The sequence below is a fragment of the Schistocerca piceifrons genome, chromosome X (genome assembly GCF_021461385.2).
Source record: "Schistocerca piceifrons isolate TAMUIC-IGC-003096 chromosome X, iqSchPice1.1, whole genome shotgun sequence".
Lineage (NCBI taxonomy): Eukaryota > Metazoa > Arthropoda > Insecta > Orthoptera > Acrididae > Schistocerca > Schistocerca piceifrons.
Genome location: NC_060149.1, coordinates 264,609,501 through 264,633,572, shown reverse-complemented (window position 1 = coordinate 264,633,572; position 24,072 = coordinate 264,609,501). Strand labels below are relative to the sequence as shown.

General features: G+C 43.1%; 1 protein-coding gene across 1 annotated transcript in view; it reads right to left on the bottom strand.

Annotated features, from left to right (window-relative positions):
• Window positions 1-24,072, bottom strand: part of LOC124722896 (acyl-CoA synthetase short-chain family member 3, mitochondrial) — a 320,410-nt gene that overhangs the window by 143,898 nt on the left and 152,440 nt on the right. The window contains exons 3-4 of the mRNA XM_047248037.1: window positions 13,760-13,904; window positions 3,250-3,394 (exon numbers count right to left, since the gene is read on the bottom strand). Coding sequence (XP_047103993.1) covers window positions 3,250-3,394; window positions 13,760-13,904 — 290 coding nt within the window. The remainder of the gene's footprint in view (window positions 1-3,249; window positions 3,395-13,759; window positions 13,905-24,072) is intronic.

The following is a 24,072-nucleotide window of genomic DNA, read 5'->3' as shown; positions in this document are numbered from 1 at the left end:
AGCATCATATTCATTTCTGAAAGCTTCAGCGGAGAGTGGAATGTTGTGAAAGTGATGTGAGAACACTCTGAAAGCTGCTCTATTATAACTGATGGGATGTTTGGAGGAAGAATGGATGACCAAGTCAGTTGTAGCGGGCTTCCTATAAATATCAAAAGAAAATCTTTCAAAGTGACGGCCAGATCAAGGTAAGGGATAATATCATCAGATGAATGTTCAATAGTAAACTGAGTATCAGTGTACTGTGCATTTTAATATTATTTAAAATAATACTTTGCCATCAATTTGCAGGTTCTATTATCTTGTTGTAAATGGAACCAAGTAGTTCAGTTTCCTTAGCTTTAAATAATTTTAATTGTCTGTTACTTCTCTTAATAAAGGTAATGGTTAATATTTTCTGTCTCTTGTATTGGATTGTTATTTAACACTGAGATCCATTTTGTTACTGTGATTCCCAACGTCAAACTGTGTGTCCTATTAATTTTGTTCCTACTACTAGATATCGTGACCTTCAATTTGTGACTGGGTGGAGTGTGCTTGGCTTCACAGTATTCAGTGTGTGGCTAGCAGTGTAACATATGGTGCTATTTCCCACATGCCAATTTATTTTAGCATGTTGATGACTCCAAAGGACTGGGTGTCCTAATTCTTTGTTTCTGCTGTCGATCTTGATGATGGTAGGTTTCTTCTCTTTTATACTCTACCTTCACTGCAAGCTGTGTTTTAATTTACATTACACTCATTCTGTAATGTTTTGTGCTCATAGGTTTTATTCTATCATACATGGATTGTCATGTGCTGTCCAGGATTGTCTTTTGACTGTGTTTTGGAGATGTATTACTGATCATGTGTGGTTCAGACAGGATGGCCATCTGCCATTTCATCCAAGGTTTTACAGAGAAGTGCACTTGTACTCTGGAATTTATGGCACATGAAATATGAGTTGTATAGGACCTGGAGACATACTTCCAGGATATGAAATTGGTTGTCATACTGTGAAAACATAATAAATAACTACTGCAGATTTGGAATTTCAGTCAGTTTTAATATAGACTATTTTAACATCTCTGATTTTAAATTGTTGGTTTGTCTTCCACATTATGATGATTTCAACATTTATGCAGTTATCAGTCTGTGTGTGTCTGTTCTTGATACACACCGTGTCCCAGGTTCTCACCATTCCTTGTAACCAGAACATCTAGGAAGGGTAGCTGTTGGTCCTTGTCTACATCTATAGCAAATTTTATGTTGGCATGGAGACTGTTCAAATATCTTAGGAAGCCACTGAGCTGTTCCTCACCATGATTCCACATGATGAAGGTGTTGCCTGTCTACTTCTTTCTACCACACCTTAGTCTATGAGGTTCCAAGTCCAGCGGCCATCTTTTGAAATGCTCCATAAAGAAACGGGCTGATACTGGACAAAGTGGACTACACATGGTGATGCCGTCCAGCTGTTCATGGAAATCACCATTCCATATGAAGAAGCTCATGGTAAGACATACGTGAAACAGCTTCTTGGTGGTGTCATGCACAAAAATGGAATTGATATACTCCAGAGAATCATTGAGTGGCACTTTAGTATCCAGGGAAACAACATAAAGGCTGACCAGGATGTTGTTTGGTCCAAGTTTTAGTTTCTTCAGCTTCTCAACGACATGTTCGTGGCTGAAGTGGAGAGGTCAAGTGTTTCCCAGTTTATATGCCAGTGCACCAGGAGTGCTTATGATTGGCCTTAGTGATACATCCTCTTTATGGATTTTTAGTCATCTATACAGCCGAGTAGAGCTTCTGTGTTAGGCAGATTCCTCTGTATCTCTGCCAAGAAAGAGGTTATCTTGATTAAGTGATTCGTATTACATGTGATCACCGCATCAAATCTGTGCTTAGGTTTCTGTATGTCATCAGCTCTAATAGGTCCCATATCTTCTGCTGGCAGTTGTTGCAGGAGATAGGGGAGTACCACAGTTGTAATGACCACGGAAAAAAAAACCAGATGTTGGTGTAACTGGGAGCTAGTATACACAACCTCCAATTATGAGCTCAACTTCAGTCAACCAATGGCAATGGAGAGTGAAGCTTTGACATGTCAGTCACTCATGCTGGTGAAACATCAGAAAAATGGTCAAAGAAACATTGGCTGAAGAACCTAAGACAGAAACTAACTGGCAATATGTCAGATCCACAAAAGTTTGCAGCTACAAAAATCACTTTACTAACCGCCGCTTCATTATCTGTATGGAAAAATAGCTTGTAATTTCAGATGAAGGCACAAAATCCATATTTAGAACAAAATATTCATCACTGTCCCAAGGATGTACCCTTTGCAATTGAAAAATTGTAGTCTAAACTGTGTGGTTTTGTTCAGTGTGAAAAACAGTTGCAGATAATAACGTTTATATTTTTTCACATGTCACTTTCCAAATTTCTCAATCAACATTCAGAGGATAAAGAAGAATGAAATTTTGTTAAAAAATCTGATATATGGAATTTAATTCTTTGTAAACAATTTATTGTTATTGTAGTCAGTATTACATTTATTTTATTGTAATTAAACACTTTATTATTCTTATAATAAAACACTTTATATTTCCTCATTATCATTACTTTTAAATTCATAGGCATCTGTGAAATGGTAAAAGTATAGTTGATGACATGTTCCATTTGGAGGGGGAGAGAGGGAGGGAGAGGGAGAGAGAGAGAGGGGGGGGGAGAGGGAAAGGGAGAGTGAGAGGGGGAGAGGGAAGGGGGGGGGGAGAGAGAGAGAGAGAGAGAGAGAGAGAGAGAGAGAGAGAGAGAGAGAGAGAGTAACAAACTGTGATACCTCCTCCCCATTTCCAGATCTGACCCTACAATCTGTATGACTTAAGACTGGCAAGAAATGTTTGGAAAGTTACCAAGAAAATGAGTGGAACGTCTTCCAACCTCAGGCTCCAGCCAGAAAACTTGTATTCCATATTAAAGCAGTAATTAGTTGTGATGATCACATTACATGGTATTTTTCGTTGTTGTTCAGCTTAATTTCTAGAAACCTATTGTTAAACATATGTCCCAACAAAAAAGTAACATTTTACGACTAAAATGAATTAAACAGATAAAGTATTTCTTATGTCCCACTAGGGTGAATCTGGAGGTCTCTCTCCACACTTCAACTGATTGAGTTTGGAAACTAAGAATCATAACCTTTATGTGATCATAAACCCAATAATGTATTAGTAAACAGCTAATGTCTTTTTATTGATCGCATACCTCCAAAGACAACAGAGTGGACAGCTCCCAGCCTAGCAGTTGCTAACATTGCCATAATTGCCTCAGGAATCATAGGCATATAAATGAGAACACGATCCCCTTTCTTTACTCCAAGTGTTGCTAGAGCACCAGCCAGCCTTGAAACCTGTAAGTAATGAAAACCACATATTAACACAGACTAGACTTTTAATAACAGCAATAAATATCATAAAAAGAGAGCAACCAAAAGAACAAACCAAATACTATGCTATTACTAATATTTATGTTCATCTGTGAGTACATAGTGTGCTAGAAAGCACTGCTGTTACAAAAAACACTGCTTGTAAATCAAGCCAACAAATTTTTTTAGTGAATGACTTTTAGTTTCATACAAATGTACAAAATATGGTGCAGCAACAGGGCAGAACAGTTTCTTCTGTTAACCATGTTCGTCAATATACTCTACTATTAAAAACTGGAGATAAATGTATTAACTTATATTATGTAAGTATAATATACACTCCTGGAAATGGAAAAAAGTACACATTGACACCGGTGTGTCAGACCCACCATACTTGCTCCGGACACTGCGAGAGGGCTGTACAAGCAATGATCACACGCACGGCACAGCGGACACACCAGGAACCGCGGTGTTGGCCGTCGAATGGCGCTAGCTGCGCAGCATTTGTGCACCGCCGCCGTCAGTGTCAGCCAGTTTGCCGTAGCATACGGAGCTCCATCGCAGTCTTTAACACTGGTAGCATGCCGCGACAGCGTGGACGTGATACGTATGTGCAGTTGACGGACTTTGAGCGAGGGCGTATAGTGGGCATGCGGGAGGCCGGGTGGACGTACCGCCGAATTGCTCAACACGTGGGGCGTGAGGTCTCCACAGTACATCGATGTTGTCGCCAGTGGTCGGCGGAAGGTGCACGTGTCCGTCGACCTGGGACCAGACCGCAGCGACGCACAGATGCACGCCAAGACCGTAGGATCCTACGCAGTGCCGTAGGGGACCGCACCGCCACTTCCCAGCAAATTAGGGACACTGTTGCTCCTGGGGTATCGGCGAGGACCATTCGCAACCGTCTCCATGAAGCTGGGCTACGGTCCCGCACACCGTTAGGCCGTCTTCCGCTCACGCCCCAACGTCGTGCAGCCCGCCTCCAGTGGTGTCGCGACAGGCGTGAATGGAGGGACGAATGGAGACGTGTCGTCTTCAGCGATGAGAGTCGCTTCTGCCTTGGTGCCAATGATGGTCGTATGCGTGTTTGGCGCCGTGCAGGTGAGCGCCACAATCAGGACTGCATACGACTGAGGCACACAGGGCCAACACCCGGCATCATGGTGTGGGGAGCGATCTCCTACACTGGCCGTACACCACTGGTGATCGTCGAGGGGACACTGAATAGTGCACGGTACATCCAAACCGTCATCGAACCCATCGTTCTACCATTCCTAGAACGGCAAGGGAACTTGCTGTTCCAACAGGACAGTGCACGTCCGCATGTATCCCGTGCCACCCAACGTGCTCTAGAAGGTGTAAGTCAACTACCCTGGCCAGCAAGATCTCCGGATCTGTCCCCCATTGAGCATGTTTGGGACTGGATGAAGCGTCGTCTCACGCGGTCTGCACGTCCAGCACGAACGCTGGTCCAACTGAGGCGCCAGGTGGAAATGGCATGGCAAGCCGTTCCACAGGACTACATCCAGCATCTCTACGATCGTCTCCATGGGAGAATAGCAGCCTGCATTGCTGCGAAAGGTGGATATACACTGTACTAGTGTCGACATTGTGCATGCTCTGTTGCCTGTGTCTATGTGCCTGTGGTTCTGTCAGTGTGATCATGTGATGTATCTGACCCCAGGAATGTGTCAATAAAGTTTCCCCTTCCTGGGACAATGAATTCACGGTGTTCTTATTTCAATTTCCAGGAGTGTATTTATTACTGCAAAGAAGAGGTGACTACCTATCTGTTCTCACTCCAAAATGCCGTCATATGGATACCAAAATATTTATTGACATTAACACTAAACATTGTTCAATGGTCCAGGACTTGAATCTCTTGCCTTTTGTGGAAAATGTTCATGATTTATCAGGTCATTAGTCACAACCCCCCTTACTGCATCAGTTATGTCAGTAGCTCTCCTCTACTTTTCAAACATCACAAATGCTCCCCAGTACAACCTGCTTGACCATCACTCCTCCAACACGCAAAAAACTCATTTAAGAATAACTGTGTTCTCATTATCTTCCTGAACAGAAATTTCGATCCAAACTTAGACTCAAAAAATTACAATTACTTAAGTAGCAAAATTAATTGTAAAACCTCTCAAAAATAATTTCCATGAAGTATTTATAATAAATAATTTGGAACACATTGGCTGATTAGTAACGATGACACAATGGTAAAAACAACTGGTATGGTGTGAACTGTCGTTACTAATTGTAGAACATTACATATTGAATGAAGGCTGTGGAGGTCAGATATGAGGTCACATCTTATGCGATGAAGGCATTTATCTTGTTCGTGAAGTGTTTCCAAACTGTTACCCAATTTTTTTTCTTTTCCTTTTTTTTTTTTAAATTTTCGGTCCTCTATGGGAGTGTACTTACATTGAAAAGTATGCTCTTCAGTCATAGAGTTATATTATTTAATAATAAAAAGCGATCACTAAAGGCATTAAGAGGTGAAAAGATTTGTAGATGATATTATAGAGAAAGCGTCAGAAGAGATAGTAAATGATATTTTCCAAAGAATTATGAAGTGTTTCTCAGAAAATGGGCCCTCGCTAAATTTTGAAAAAAAAGACGCTATATTCAGTTCCGGTTCTGTAAAACAGAGTCATAATAACAATTGATTTAAGCATTTAACACTTGAGCAGGAGTCAGTAAATAATGTCGAATGCTCCAAATTTTTAGGTGTACATATTGATGAAAAGTGGAACTTGAAGAAGCATATTACTGAGCTTCTCAAACAGTTAAGTTCAGTTGCTTTTATTCTTCATATAACTGCTAATCTCACAAAGAAACGAATCAGCGTCTTGACATACTTTGCATACCGTATGTGGTATTCACCCACTGATCTCGTGTATTTATCTCCTCAAGGAGCTAAGAATTTTAACTGCACCATCAAATACGCATATTTGCCAAGGAAATTTGTCATAAATGATCCATTACAATTTGAGAAGAACTGTAAAAAATGGAAATGTCGTGTGGCTAGGGCCTCCCGTCGGGTAGACCGTTCGCCTGGTGCAGGTCTTTCGATTTGACGCCACTTCGGCGACCTGCGCGTCGATGGGGATGAAATGATGATGATTAGGACAACACAACACCCAGTCCCTGAGCCGAGAAAATCTCCGACCCCGCCGGGGATCCAATAGACAGTAACAAAAATCTTTGATCATTTACCCAATAACATAAAATGTCTGACACGTAGCAAATCTACAATAATCTAAAATCATTTCCCCTGGAAATTCTTCTAGTGCACTGTTGAGCCATTCCAGAAACAATAAATAAATGAAATAATATTGTAAGGTAGACAACCAGAGTCTGGAAGACACTGGACATGCCCTACGTATAAACTATTTGTCCGACATCCTGGAGGAAACTAATAAAATTTTTGAAACTGTAGCTGTTAACTGCGAATACTTTTTCCTGATACAAGTTGGCGTTTAAACGGTGGATCCAGTTCGCCTCAAGAATTTATGGGATGCTGTGTAGTTCATCTTATTCTCCTCTGTTGCATTCACTGCAGCGTACATCACAAGTTCTGCAGCGCGTCTACGAAGTGCATCATGTATCTCGCCGCTAGGAGTATCAGCTTTCACCTCAGGGTGCTGCTTTTGACGTTTGTAATCATTGTTTTTTTCCGATCATTGGCCTCACCTAATCCATATAAACAGAATTTCACTTTACTTTCCGATATTTCCTGTAGTCAAGAATACCTTGGAATCTTTTAATAGACGCATTAGCGTTATGTGTTGTTGCATTGCCCTCGAGAAATAACCATAAGTGTATTCATTAGTGTACACTCACAACAGCTAACATCAATAATGACATCACGCCCACGTCTGACTACATGTGCAGTGCGTTACTCTACAAGAGCGAAGCTGCAGATCAAGTCGCCGTGCCACGACAGTCGACGATAATCTGAAGTGTTGCCAACCTGCTTTAATCCCTCCCAGTTAATGTCCAGTTTGAATTTCAGTCCACCAGATGACATTTGACATCACATAACGACAACCTGACATGGGAGTTCAAAAATAGCGTTTTTCTCACTATTTTACTCATTTACAACAGGAGGTTGAAACAGAGCAATAAAAACCAGATGGCATCCAGATAAACCGCGTGATTTGATGGCCCTATGTGGGAGGAAAGTCCCATTGTGGGGTAATAACCAGCAACGAGCTTTTTACTGCTATCGGTTCAGGAGTTGACCAAGTGGCAGGTTTGTATAATTGTAACTTATTGTCCCACAGGTCGCTCTGGAGATGAGAAAATGATGTAAGTCTGTTTTTTTACTACTACCATATAACTTTTCTTATGTTTTACTGGAACATTGTGTAATGAAGGGTTTGAAGAAAAAGAAACAACGAATTTCTCATTGACACTACGCATTTGAGCTTCACTTTCGTGTGGAAATAACAGCTCCAGTTAATCCTCCGAATCAACAGGGAGCATTTGTTAAAAAGTGGGGCAAATTTCTGCAGGTTTATTGGGATAAATCGCCGAAGGTGCAACAATGTGACGACAATTCTTCAATAAAAAAAGTTAAAAAAAAGAGGAGGCGTTCTGGCAAAGCATCGAAACGTCAACACTCAGTAAAGAATGAATGGAAGAAGAATCAGCGGGAAAAGAAAAGCTTATTATTGAAGCAAATACTTGCCAAAGGAAGAAAGGAGCGTGCTGTAGAAACAAAACGACATAAGGTAGATTTCACTACATAAATGCCATAAAAGGAAGAAAACAGGTCAGGCAGCCGGTTGAATATTCTTTAGAGTCAGATTTAGACTTCTCAGTTCTTGGAGTAGCTCAGATATAGATACTACTTAGCAAAGTAGTAACCGAAAAAGAGGAACAAGAGCCTGCAGCTTCAGGGAAGAATAAAATTTCCTTAACACTCAATGACTTCGCTGTAATAAAGGTTCATGAAAAAACTGATACCGACTCGTTGTGGCCAAGATAATTTCAGTATTCCCAGAAGACGGCTATGAAGGTCTGTTTAACAAAAAACTGCCAGGAGCCTGCAAATTTAGTGAGACACAAGAAGAGTCACTCATTGACACTGACAATGTGATATGAAACTGTTAAAACTCACAGGGACAAACAAAGCACAGTTCCATAACGCTATAACTTTGTCAGAGGACCTAACAAAGTACAATATTTACTAGGTGCCTAGTCAGCTTAGCCTCAGTCATTGAAGAGACACTACTCCTATACCACTAATAAATGCCCTATAGCAATCTAACCACCTTCAGAAAGACTCCCAGATACTATGACCAAATTGAAAACGTACGCCACAGTCAGTCACTATACCGGCGCCGCCACCAGCTGGTTTCAAACAACCCCTGCCGACAAGTTTCCACGGGAATGAATGGAGGTTATTGCCATCAGTTATACCTTGTCAAGCCTGCCTCGTTCTGCAGCTGGCTGTCGTGGACCGAGTCGGTTGAAGGCCTAAGCTAAGCAAGTTGCTGCTTGGGTCGCCAATCTGAGAGGGACGCCAGAGGCGGTACAACTGTAAGATTTTTATACAGGACGTAATACAAATAGGGCGTCCGCTTGGGGCGCCTCAGTGGAAGATATGTACACAGTGCGTATTACAATTCCTACTGGAAACTGACACGGATGAAAGTGTACGAGCGAAATGGGGAGGGGGGAGTGCCAAATGTTAAGTCGCTCGTTTGGATAAATTCTCTCGAACCGGCTCTGGTCGTGGACTTTACGTCTGTCGACTTTGCGACCCGTGAGGTCAAAGTGGTACCGATATTTCAGACCGCAAATATACTTGCCACGGATTTTCCGACCCGTAATGTGAACATTCTTTCACACTTTATCCAAGCTTAGGATTAACATAGTTAAGTTGATTTTTTTATTTTTAACTTTTTTCTTCCTGAAACAACAAATGGTTAAACTCTTTGTCTTATTTTAGAAATGTTAATTTCCCACCCAGTTTTTTGTGAGAAAACCAGAGATTTTAAGCATTTTAAATCTCCCGAGTCGATACATATTTTTATAATCTCTTTTAACCTTTGGTCAAGATGTATTTAACTTTTTTTATTTTTTGAAGAGACAGGCCTATTGGTTTTGTTTTGTTTGTTTAAATATAGCATGTACTGCTTCCTCCTTCAGCTTATTTATCAGAAAACCCACATTCGGATGTTCAAAACAGTCGCATTTCTTGTCGATCCATGTATTCCTCTATTAATCCCAGTTCTTGCATTTTCTTCCACAGACATTGCCTCAAGCGAAGATTGCAATGGGAAAGAGATGTTTCGGGACACACTGTTTTTGTAGTTTTAATTGTACCCATTTAAATGTCTAACAATACGGAATTTGGAGATTCGATTTTTGAATCTGGAAAAACGTCTTTCGTAAGTACGGACTGGTTATGGGCTAATTAAACGTTCGCTACTTGAGCCAGTGTACACGGAAAACTATTTACCGTATGGGTATCCAATTTCATAGAAACGATGTTCAGACTGTGCACTACAGGATTTGCGCTGTGCCATGTCATGACTTGCCGTTAGGGTCCTGTACTGGTCTGGCGACATAGGGTTGAAACTAAAGCATCAGTGTGCGTTACAGTTGCAGACAGTCAACATGGATTTGGAAAAGTAGAGCAGGGCTTTATTCGTAAAGCTGTTTTGTCAAAATAACAGCGATAGTGCTGCTGCTCTCCGCGAGTGTCGACATATTGACAGAATACGGAGAGGTCCTCTCTCTGCACGGGTTTGAAGAACTGGCGATTTGGGAGTTGCTCCTGGGAGAGACCGAGGGCCAATTGCAGCACAAATTGTTGAAAAGTTACTGTTGCCGTGGCAGATAAAGCTGGACGCAATGTGCGATCTTCAAACGTGGGGGAGGGGTGGAGGGTACTGTAGGGAGGGGGGAGGGTAGTTGGGGCCCATGTGCAGGCTGAGAAAAGCACATGACTTCACCTGGGGGTGGGGTCGGCGTGGTCGAAGGCGTAATTAATTGATCAATTTAATTAATTTGCATATCAATTTGATATCAAAATTGCGCTGATGCCGCCATCTTCCTACTGCTCTCGTGCCATCATATACCACACGTGCTCGATTGGAGACAAGTCCAGAGCATGCTGAGTTTCCTTCTCGACTGCCGCTTTGTTACCATGACACAGGGAAGGAAAGTGCTTTCTTGTGTTTTGGGCTAATCGAAGCCCTACGTTTTGTGGCCTATGTATATGTTGACTTTAGGGGTCGAACAATGCCCTTCTTTTTACATGGCTGGTGTTATGCCACGTCACCACAGGTGCTACACAGGGCGCCTCTGTCCCCCAGTTAATTTACCCCCTCTCTCACACAATCCTGGGGCAACTTTTTCCCCAACATTGCGTAATCTTAGATATCATCCGCTGAGTGCCTCGAATTAAAATAATCATTATAGAGTGCCTCTCTGTAGCATGATTGCCTGCTTGCTTCACACATTTGCACTGCGCTGAGCCTTCTGGCTGTGAGCATTCCCTAGTAAAGGGTAACACAGATGCCGCTCCAGTAGCTATGCCACTACGCTATCTGTTCACAGACGACGTTGAAACCATTATCAGTCTATCCCCCAGTGGCATATTCCATCATCGAATCAAAATCGATGTCATCTTTCCAGGTATACAAATTTTTTTCGCCAGTATATCACTTAACAATGGCCTAATATAATGGGTGAAACCGGTAATCGACTCTATAAAGTTCTCAACCACAACTGGACCAGGTTTTCATTAACGTGTCGGATTATCTACTTTCTGATCGGTGGTGTTACTCGCATCCTCTCATAAGAGATAACGACTTAATCTCTTCTAGCATGTGTAAAGTTCTTAGCCTTTGCATGATACAGGCAAAGTTTGATAAAATAGAAGACGAATTAGGAAATACATTATGAAGAGAAATCCTGCATCATTGTAAGATGATTCCTGGATGAATGGATAAATAAATAAAGGTGTGTAACTGAAAAATTCATGCCTCAAGCTCGCTCGGCTTGCATTGAAATTGTGGCTTTCCTACACTAATCACAACAAAATAGCTACGAGGAGTAGTCAAAGTTTTAATTATCATCTCAAAGAAATAAAGTAACGTAATTAATCTCTCCTTTGGTTGCAAGTATATGTCTGGAATCTTTGTAAATGTTAAAATATTTGCTCTAAAGGAGCCAAAAGTATTCAGACACTTCCATGTAATGTGGAATTGACCACTTGATGCGACAAGAGGTAGACTCGTCAGTCTAAAATGAGACGGGGAATGTTTTGTTATCAGTAGAGAAGCAGTAACAGCAAAATTAGTCAGAACTCAGTGACTTCGAGCCTGGACTAGTCTTTGGATGTTACCTGAGTAATAAATCCATCATGGACATTTCAACTCTTCTCAAGCAGCCCAAGTCAGCTAGTGATAGGTGAACGAGAACTGGAAACGCCAAGGAACAACCGCAGCTAAACCAAGACCTGGTAGACCACACATACTGACGGATAGGGACTGTCGAGAATTGCTGAGGGTGGCTGTACAAAATATCATGAATTCAGCGGAAGGAATGACTCGCGAAATCCAAAGTGCTATCAGCGGTTCGGCTATCGACAAGACTGTGCATAGGGAGTTAAAAAAACGGGGTATAACTGTCGAGCAGCTCTTCATAAGCCACAAATTTCCGTTGTCGGTGCTAAGTGACGCTTGAGGTGGCGTAAACAGAGATGCCTCTGGACAGCGGATGACTGGAAGGGAGTGATTAGGAGTGATGAATCCGCTGTACATTGTAGCTATCCGATGGTTGGGTTTGGGTTTGGCGAATGCCTGGAGAACGTTACTTGCCCTCACGTGTAATGTAAACAGTGAAGTGAGCAGGAGATGGTGTCACGGTATGGGGGTGTTTTTCATGGTCAGGCTTGTGTCCCTTATTGCACTTAAGAAATGTTCAATAAGGAGGGATATGAACGCATTTTACAAAATTGTGTACTGCGTGTAATAGAAGAACTGTTCGGAGACGATGAATGACTGTATTAGTATGACGATGCACCCTGTCAGATATCGGCATCTGTGAATGCGATTGTTTGTGAACAACAGCATTACTCAAATGGACTGGCCTGCTCAGACACCCGACCTGAACCGAATGGAAAATGAGATGAGGTAGAACATCGACTTCGCACCAGACCCTGGCGTCCACCATAAGATCTGCAGCGGATAGGCACTTGGTGCAGGGAGTGGCAACTGACCCTTAACATAGACAAATGTAATGTATTGCGAATACATAGAAAGAAGGATCCTTTATTGTATGATTATATGATAGCGAAACAAACACTGGTAGCAGTTACTTCTGTAAAATATCTGGGAGTGTGCGTGCGGAACGATTTCAAGTGGAATGATCATATAAAATTAATTGTTGGTAAGGCGGGTGCCAGGTTGAGATTCATTGGGAGAGTCCTTAGAAAATGTAGTCCATCAACAAAGGAGGTGGCTTACAAAACACTCGTTCGACCTATACCTGAGTATTGCTCATCAGTGTGGGATCCGTACCAGGTCGGGTTGACAGAGGAGATAGAGAAGATCCAAAGAAGAGCGGCGCGTTTCGTCACTGGGTTATTTGGTAAGCGTGATAGCGTTACGGAGATGTTTAGCAAACTCAAGTGGCAGACTCTGCAAGAGAGGCGCTCTGCACCACGGTGTAGCTTGCTGTCCAGGTTTCGAGAGGGTGCGTTTCTGGATGAGGTATCGAATGTATTGCTTCCCCCTACTTATACCTCCCGAGGAGATCACGAATGTAAAATTAGAGTGATTCGAGCGCGCACGGAGGCTTTCCGGCAGTCGTTCTTCCCGCGAACCATACGCGACTGGAACAGGAAAGGGAGGTAATGACAGTGGCACGTAAAGTGCTCTCCGCCACACACCGTTAGGTGGCTTGCGGAGTATAAATGTAGATGTAGATGTATCTTCTCTGGTTTTTGGTTGTTGAGGAAGAATGCGTTGCCATTCCTCCACATACTATCAGACACCTAATTGAAAATGTCCCCAGCAGAGTTGAAGCTGTCATAAAGGTGATGGGTGGACACACGCCATATTAACGTCCTGTACTAGGCATCCGGATACTTTTGATCAGATGTTGTACGTAAAGGATGACAAAACCTGTCACCAAGTTTCATCCTCACAGCAACTTTTTCTTTTTCTTTTTTTTAATTTTTTTTAGGTGATAATGAAAACTCTGTAGCTACCCCTGGTAATTATATTTCAACGAAGCCTCTAGATTCGAGTAATGTGGGTGTATATTTGCTATTCTTCCTTACAGTTAATGTCCTGGCACGAGAGGACGTACCTTGTCGAGCAGGTCGGCGTAGGTGACGTTTCTCAGCGTGCGTGTGACGGGGCTGTCGTGCACGAGCGCGACGTGGTGGCCGCGGCCCGCCTCCACGTGCCTGTCCACGGCGTTGTAGCACGCGTTCAGCTCGCCGCCGACGAACCTGCAACAGCCGACCGGGCCTGTCAGCGCTTTAGTGCTCTACAAACTTGTCGCAACCGCCACCGGGGGCTAATGGAGCACCGTGTGGACTCTTGTCAGCCGTGGTAAACACCACGTCCGAGTGCCGCACTTTGTGGAGTGACAAGCCTCTCGGCGCTTCGGCACGTAACTTGCGTAATGTGTGCGTGCGATAGACTGCAGCCCGAAATAATTGTCTCTCCAAGAAAAACTCACTGAAAGAATGAAACTGACCATAAGTGATTAGTATTAACGTTGTTGCTCTTGTAGTCTCCTGTCCGAAGATCGGTATGCTGCAACTCTCTGCACTAGCCTATTCTGTGCAAGCCTTTTTATGTGTAGATAACTTCTACAACCTACAGTAATGGAAATAAGTATTCATACACTAGAGCGTAGAAAAGTAAACTGCCTTTATTGACAATACGAAACCAAAAACACTAATTGGATATGCAGTATACACATTGGCCAGTCGCCAATGCAGCTATGCTGGTATATACAGGGTGTTACAAAAAGGTACGACCAAACTTTCAGGAAACATTCCTCACACACAAAGAAAGAAAATATGTTATGTGGACATGTGTCCGGGAACGCTTACTTTCCATGTTAGAGCTCATTTTATTACTTCTCTTCAAATCGCATTAATCATGGAACGGAAACACACAGCAACAGAACGTACCAGCGTGACTTCAAACACTTTGTTACAGGAAATGTTCAAAATGTCCTCCGTTAGCGAGGATACATGCATCCACCCTCCGTCGCACGGAATCCCTGATGCGCTGATGCAGCCCTGGAGAATGGCGTATTGCATCACAGCCGTCCACAATACGAGCACGAAGAATCTCTACATTTGGTACCGGGGTTGCGTAGACAAGAGCTTTCAAATGCCCCCATAAATGAAAGTCAAGAGGGTTGAGGTTAGGAGAGCGCGGAGGCCATGTAATTGGTCCGCCTCTACCAATCCATCGGTCACCGAATCTGTTGTTGAGAAGTGTACGAACACTTCGACTGAAATGTGCAGGAGCTCCATCGTGCATGAACCACATGTTGTGCCGTACATATAAAGGCACATGTTCTAGCAGCACAGGTACAGTATCCCGTATGAAATCATGATGACGTGCTCCACTGAGCGTAGGTGGAAGAACATGGGGCCCAATCAAGACATCACCAACAATGCCTGCCCTAACGTTCACAGAAAATCTGTGTTGATGACGTGATTGCACAATTGCGTGCGGATTCTTGTCAAACGGGCCAACTGGCGGTGAATCGAGGAAGTACAGTACATACTGACGAAACTAAAATAGCTCTAACATGGAAATTAAGCGTTTCCGGGCACATGTCCACATAACATCTTTTCTTTATTTATGTGTGAGGAATGTTTCCCGAAAGTTTGGCCGTACCTTTTTGTAACACCCTGTAGGACGAGAATGAACAAGCCTTTACAAAACAAAATAAAAACGTCTGTCACGTTCTCTACTGCGCTGGGAATTAAGTATTCATACACCAACAGAAAATGACACTTCTAACAAAGCCAGAACATGTTTAATACTTCGTACGCATACCCTTCCGATGTATTACTTTTCGCAACCTCCGTAGCATGGAATGGACCAATTTTCTTGTAGTTTCCGGCGTGATACCTTTCCATTCTCTAAGGAGAGCCTCTTTGAAAGAGGCCTTACTACGGATGTCGTGTTTTCTCACTCGCGTTTCCAGCTCACTCCACAAGTGTTCGATGTGCTTCAGGTCCGGACTCGGAGCTGGTGTTTTAAGAGTGTGTGGAGTGTTGTAGAGCAACCACAGCCGGACAATTTGCACCGCATGTTTGGGATAATTGTCCTGTTGGAAGTAATAATTTCTAAGAAGACCCAAGGCGTCAACACTCTGTTGTAAGTTCTGTTCGAGAATGTTCATATACAGGGCTATTACAAATGATTGAAGCGATTTCATAAATTCGCTGGAGCTCCATTCATTGACATATGGTCACGACACGCTACAGGTACGTAGAAAAACTCATAAAGTTTTGTTAGGGTGAAGCCGCACTTCAGGTTTCTGCCGCCAGAGCGCTCGAGAGCGACAGGAGCCGAGAAAGCGTATATGTCGTGCTTGAAATGCACTCATATCAGTCAGTCATAACAGTGCAACGACACTTCAGGACGAAGTTTAACAAAGATCCACCAACTGCTAACTCCATTCGGCAATGGTATGCGCAGTTTAAAGCTTCTGGATGCCTCTGTAAGGGGAAATCAACGGGTCGGCCTGCAGTGAGCGAAGAAACGGTTGAACGCGTGCGGGCAAGTTTCACGCGTAGCCCGCGGAAGTCGACGAATAAAGCAAGCAGGGAGCTAAACGTACCACTGCCGACGGTTTAGAAAATCTTACGGAAAAGGCTAAAGCAGAAGCCTTACCGTTTACAATTGCTACAAGCCCTGACACCCGATGACAAAGTCAAACGCTTTGAATTTTCGGCGCGGTTGCAACAGCTCATGGAAGAGGACGCGTTCAGTGCGAAACTTGTTTTCAGTGATGAAGCAACATTTTTTCTTAATGGTGAAGTAACAGACACAATGTGCGAATCTGGGCGGTAGAGAATCCTCACGCATTCGTGCAGCACATTCGCAATTCACCAAAAGTTAACGTGTTTTGTGCAATCTCATGGTTTAAAGTTTACGGCCCCTTTTTCTTCTGCAAAAAAACGTTACAGGACACGTGTATCTGGACATGCTGGAAAATTGGCTCATGCCACAACTGGAGACCGACAGCGCCGACTTCATCTTTCAACAGGATGGTGCTCCATCGCACTTCGATCATGATGTTTGGCATTTCTTAAACAGGAGATTGGAAAACCGATGGATCGGTCATGGTGGAGATAATGATCAGCAATTCATGTCATGGCCTCCACGCTCTCCCGACTTAACCCCATGCGATTTCTTTTTGTGGGGTTATGTGAAAGATTCAGTGTTTAAACCTCCTCTACCAAGAAACGTGCCAGAACTGCGAGCTCGCATCAACGGTGCTTTCGAACTCATTGATGGGGGCATGCTGCGCCGAGTGTGGGAGGAACTTGATTATCGGCTTGATGTCTGCCGAATCACTAAAGGGGCACATATCGAACATTTGTGAATGCCTAAAAAAACTTTTTGAGTTTTTGTATGTGTGTGCAAAGCATTGTGAAAATATCTCAAATAATAAAGTTATTGTAGAGCTGTGAAATCGCTTCAATCATTTGTAATAACCCTGTATATGAAGATATGGGGCAACAAAGATGTTTCGTTCCTCAATGGTCGTTTCCTTTCCCTTGCGGCCCATTCTGCTGTTCCACGATACCCACGTCCGGCGTGCTGTTGCTTCACGGCCGCCACACGACTACACAAGTGTGGCATGCACTCCGGGGCTGCGTCAGCCGTTTGTTTGGTTGAAAGTAGTCCGCTGTATGAATACATTTTTCCCTGTCGTAGACCGTGCGGAGTGTAACATATTTTATTTTCCCAGAATAGATTCATGGCATACGGGAAGCTTCATTACCAAGAATATGGTTATCTGACGCCACATCATCGTATTTATTCGTATCGGCGCTGTGGGTGATTTACTATCCCAACACACCGTCGTTGTTTGTCACCACCTACTGTATGAATACTTATTTCCATGACTGTATATCCATTTCTAGGCTTGGTCTCCCCCTGGAGTTTATACCCTCCACACTTATTGCCATTATCTAATTCACTGTTACTTGAACCTTCAGGACGTGTCTTATCAACATAATCCTTCTTTTGATGAAGCTGTGTCAAAACACACTTTCCTCCATAATTGGAGTCATAACTCCTCGGTAGTTCTTATATCTATCTATGTAACCCTTAATATTGTTTTATAGTGCCAAATTGAAAAGTATTCTATCTTTTTCTTGACTATACTCCTTTTCTTCCAAGTTTCGCTTCCATGTAAGGCTACACTCCAGACATATACATTCCATCTGTGGCATGAATCAGCAAACCAGTATTAGTTGAAAACAGTCTTGGTTACAATTTTAGTTTTTTTATTTATCAACTACGCGTTTCACCTTATTTAGGCATCTTCAGGCTGATCCACATAGAAAACAGAGAACAAATACATCTATTCAAGGATCGCGATCGCGTTGTGCAGACTTGGATAACCTAAAAGCATGTATAAACAGATCAAATACTGAAAGAAAAAATACCTTAATTTGGTATGTCTTAGGACGATCCTTTAGCAGTGTAGCTAAAGGGCATCGTCGAGTACATCAGGAACATCGCCTTCTTTAATCTCAGTAAATACTACAAATATAAAATAGTAAAAACGGATAAGAGAATTTCAAAATGGCTCTGAGCACTATGGGACTTAACTTCTGAGGTCATCAGTCCCCTAGAACTTAGAAATACTTAAACCTAACTAACCTAAGGACATCACACACATCCATACCCTAGGCAGGATTCGAACCTGCACCCGTAGCGGTCGCGCGGTTCCAGACTGAAGTGCCTAGAACCGCTCGGCCACCCAGGCCGGGGGATAAGAGAATTGCCGAAGCTTTATGACAAGACCTTACCTTTCTAGATGGACATGAGTGACTCCAAGATCTGAATAACGCGTACACGTTCACAGGAGCAAATAATAGAATAAGATGGGGCTTAAGTAGTTAGCATAATGCACCTCAGCGTCGTGTGCTAGTACTGACGCCTAATACAGAATCTGAGTATCCGATCGTTGGTCAATTTTCTTATCCGTTTTTACTGTTTATATTTCTAGTATTTACTGAGGTTAACGAAGGCGACGTTGGCCTGATGTACTCGACGATGCCCTTTGACTACACTGTCTAAATGATCGTCCTAAGAAATACCAAGTTAAGGTATTTACTCTTTCAGAATTTGATTTGTTTATACTTACTTTTAGGTTATCCAAGTCTGCACAACGCGATCACGATCCTTAAACAGATGTATTTCTTCTCTGTTTTCTATGTAGATCAACCTGATGATGCCTAAATAAGGTGAAATGCGTAGTTGATAAATAAAAAAACTAAAACTGCAACCAAGACTGTTTTCAACTAATACATACAGAAAAGACTTGTTAACACTTAAATACATATTAGAATAGTGACGCGCCCTGGCTTCGCACGAGAAGTACTAAGTACGCACATCAACAAAAGATTTGCATCTCCCCTTTATTTCGAAATTTATGGCACATAAAAAGAATTGGCTCTGAGGCATTCGTATACATTCACTGCAATGTGACAGATCGCCAAATCAAAAAAGCAAATATTTGTGTAACGACAAAATCGTCTGTTTCCCATGGGATGTTTTTCACAGCATTCGTGAGAATGTCAAAATGGTTCAAATGGCTGTAAGCACTATGGGACTTAACATCTGAGGTCATCAGCCTCCTAGACTTAGAACTACTTAAGCCTAACTAACCTAAGGACATCACACTCATCCATGCACGAGGCAAGATTCGACCCTGCGACCCTAGCAGCAGCGCGGTTCCGGACTGAAGTGCCTAGAACCGCTCGGCCACAGCGGCCGGCGAGCAATGTCAGTATGTGGTGGAACGTCCCCTTGCTAGGGTGCAGGCTGGAACCCGTCGTGGCATACTATCGATGAGATATCAAGCATGCCCCGCTCCAAATCGTCCCACTGTTCAATGGTGATTCTGTGTAAGTCAAGCAACCTACGTGGCCGTTTTTGACGTCCAAAAACAGCTCGTTTCAATCGATCCCACACATGTTCGATTGGGTTCACGTCCGGGAAACAGGCAAGCTACTGAATTCTGGTGATCCTAGCATTCTGAAGGAACGTGTCCTCGGGAACAGACCGATGAGCTCGCGAGTTATCATCCATAAAGATGAAACAGTCTCCAAAATTTTGGCGATAAGCCCCCATTAATTGTTGCAGAATATCGTCCTATACCGTACGGTAGTGACACTGCCCTCAACAATAACGAGAGTGTACGGTGACTTCATATAATGCCACCCACGAACGTCACTCCACCACCCTGTTGCACATGTGGGACACAGTGCTGGAAGCGTTCGATGGTACCGGGTTGTCTCCAAACGGGTTCTTTGCGATTATTGGAGTAGAAACAGATTCGAGTTTCGTCAAAGAACAACACCCAGTGCCAATTCCGGGGCGTCCATACTACATGATTTCTAACCCCTCTGTAATGGAGTCCATTGTTCTGTGACGTACGTCATGATGCTCGCTATGGTCGTCTGAAATGGAGATTTGCATAATGAAATCGTGTCCTAACAGTTTGATGCGATACATGACGTCCTGTAGCCTCATCGAACGCCGAAATCAATTTTGCAGCACTCAACCAACGATTTCTCTGATTCAAAAGTCGTAGCTATAGATCATCCTGCGCTGCTGTCGACCGTAGACGGCCTGTCTGGTGTAACTCCTCAGCACTCGATGTCAACTGGAACTGATTCCATATCCGCACATCACTTTGACCCTGGTGCCCAGATCGAACTACTTCCCTGTCTGACAAGCCTTTTTCGCTTAAAATGAGGATGCGGACCCTATAATTCGTCCTTCGTGGCATGATGGATGTTCACACTGCTCTTTCATGGACGTCTGTAATGCGTATCTACTGCTGTTTTACTTTACACTGAAATTCTGCACTACCGCTACGGTCGCAGTTTCGAATCCTGCCACGGGCATGTATGTGTGTGATGTCCATAGTTTAGTTAGGTTTAAGTAGTTCTAAGCGTTTCTGAAGAAGAGAAATTTGTTAACATCGAGCATAGATTTAAGTGTCAGGAAGTCGTTTCTGAAAGTATTTGTATGGAGTGTAGCCATGTATGGGAGTGAAACATGGACGATAAATAGTTTGGACAAGAAGAGAGTATAAGCTTTCGAAATGTGGTGCTACAGAAGAATGCTGAAGGAAAGATGGGTAGATCACATAACTAATGAGGAGGTATTGAATAGAATTGGGGAGAAGAGGAGTTTGTGGCACAATTGACAAGAAGAAGGGACCGGTTGGTAGGACATATTCTGAGGCATCAAGGGATCACCAATTTAGTATTGGAGGGCAGCAGCGTGGAGGGTAAAAATCGTAGAGGGAGACCAAGAGATGAATACACTAAGCAAATTCAGAAGGATGTAGGATGCAGTAAGTATTGGGAGATGAAGCAGCTTGCACAGGATAGAGTAGCATGGAGAGCTGCAACAAAAGCAGTCTCAGGACTGAAGACCACAACAACAACAACAAGTTCTAGGTGACTGATGACCTCAGATGTTAAGTCCCATAGTGCTTACTGCCATTTGACCGTTTTTTGAAATTCTGCAGTGCATTCGGGTGTGGCGCTCTACCCGTAGGTAGCACTCTTGGTAACTTCGTGTTTGTAAACAAACAACATTAGGGGTGACCTTCCGATCGACACAGAAGCAGTCATATTAGCAACATGCATGCACACATGTCAAGGTTATGCAAACCGTATGAAAATCGCTATAGTAGTTCCTGAGATTAGCCTTAACATACAGGCACAAAAATATGGCGGTGGAGTTTAATTTACATGTATGGATATAAACATATTTTCCTTTTTCCAGAAAAAGATTTCTTGGTTTTGCAAGACTGCATTTTATATCATCTCTACTTCGACCATCATCTGTTATCTCGATGTCCAAATAACAAAACAAGTTTCCTACTTTCTGTGTCTCATTTCCCAACATACACTGGTGTCCAAAATTAAAGCAACAAACCGCTATATTCCCATCCTGTGCCCAAATCACGATATAATCATACTAACTGTTAACATATGTCCGTACGATTGTGTTCTGCTGGAAGATGGCATTCTGGTCAACAGACAACCACGCTAGCTGTGAAGTCAGGGCACCTATTGAATGGTGTAGTGTTTGATGAATACAGTCGCTGTGTACACAGTCACGGTGAAGTTTGGCACAAAGAAGACTCCAACCAGACTCTCTGCGGTGAAGGGCCATAGAAAGAATGGAAGCAGGACAGCCGGAAAATGATGTGGTCCGATGACTTAACGTGAATCGTTCTGTTGTTTCTCGGATGTGGTGATGGTTTATAGAGACCGAAACTGTATCCCAAAGTCCTCGGAACTGTCGACCACATCCGACATCAGAAAGCGAGGACCGTTATTTGGCTGAAAGTGCATGACGGTAGCGCCTTAGTACTGCACGGCATCTGGCATCTAACCTCGCAGCATCTACTGGACTGTTTTATCGAGGAAGAGGGTGTACAGAAGGTTTCGGCAGAGTGGCGTTTACTGTCGGAGATCTGCTATATATGTACCTCTGAAGTGTCTTCACAAAAGGGAACGTCCGGAGTGGAGTCCTCAACATGCCCCAGGACGGTCGAACAGTGGAACAATGTTCCTTTCACAGCTATGTCCCGATTTGGTCTGGAGAGTGATTCTCAACGGACTCGCACCTGGAGGAAATGTGGAACACAATTTCAGGACCAAAAAATTGTGGAAAGAGACCGATATGGAGAAGGATCCCTAATGGTGTGGGCAGGGATTACGTTGGCCACTCGAACGCCTCTTCATGAAATTGTACGGGTGTATCTGCAAGGTTTAACTGCTATCAGGTATTGTGACGAGATCTTGCGACCTCCTGTACGATTGCTGCGAGGTGCTGTGTGCCCAGACTTCGTACTGGTGGACGATAATGTTCGAACTCATACAACACAGGTAGTTGATGTTTTTTCGGAAACGGAAGATATTGCACGTATGGTGTGGCCTGCTCGCTCTCGCGATATCAGTCCTATAGAGCGTGTCTGGGATGCGCTAGGGAGATGGGTTGCATCACGTGAGCATCTACCAACCACTCTCTAAGACTTGCGAGCAGCTCTGCAGGAATAATGGGTGTTGTTGCCTCAGCATGGGATTGATGACATCATTCACAGCATTCCCCGCCGTTGTCATGCCTGTATTGGTGCCCAGGGTGGTTACACCATATATTGAGCACATTAACCAGTTGGCGGTAAGTATGTGCAAATCCGTTAAGTTGGAAAAAAACGAAGAACACTTTTGTCTAGCGTTGAAGTTGATTACATTCTGTATTCTTTACATTGCTTTTACTTTACTATCACCTGTTTCTATGGTTTTGTGGTAAAATAAACTCAACCCCGCAAATTTTTCGTTTATTGCTTTAATTTCGGACACCAGTGTAATCCCCTCAGCCTCACCTCACTTAATGTTATTACAATACATTACCATTATTTTACTATTGTCGATGTTCGTTCATTTTGTATCCACTTTTTAAGATAGTATTCATTACGCTCGAGTGATCTTTCAAGTCCTTTGTCGGTTCTGCGTTCATCGGTAAACCTTAAAATTTTATTCCTTCTATCAGTCATGTCATTCTCTTTTAAACAATTAATGTTAGTATTTTGGTAGTACTCTCAGCTGTCAGCACCTGACTTCTTTGGAATTGGAACTATTACATTCTTCCCGAAATCTGAGGATCTATCGCGCGTTTCATATGTCTTACACACCGGATGGATAAGTTCTGTCATGGTTGGCTCTCCCTACAGGTGCCTTGTTTTCGCTTAGGTCTTTCATTGCTCCGTCAAATTCTCCTTAATGTATCACATCTCCCAGCTAATCATTATCTACTTCCCTTCCTTTTCCATACAACTGTATTATTCAAGTTTATTTCTTTCGTGTAGCCCTTCTGTATACAATAAATGAAAAACTGTTGTTGTTGTTGTTGTGGTCTTTAGTCCTGAGACTGGTTTGATGCAGCCCTACATGCCACTCTATCCTGTGCAAGCTTATTCATCTCCCAGTACCTGCTGCAACCTACATCCTTCTGAATCTGCTTAGTGTATTCATCTCTTGGTCTCCCTCTACGATTTTTACCCTCCACGCTGCTGCCCTCCAGTACTAAATTGGTGATCCCTTGATGCCTCAGAACATGTCCTACCAACCGGTCCCTTCTTCTAGTCAAGTTGTGCCACAAACTCCTCTTCTCCCCAATTCCATTCAATACCTCCTCATTAGTTATGTGATCTACCCATCTAAGCTTCAGCATTCTTTTCTAGCACCACATTTCGAAAGCTTCTATTCTCTTCTTGTCCAAACTATTTATCGTCCGCCGGCCGAGGTGACCGTGCGGTTCTAGGCGCTACAGTCTGGAACCGCGAGACCGCTACGGTCGCAAGTTCGAATCCTG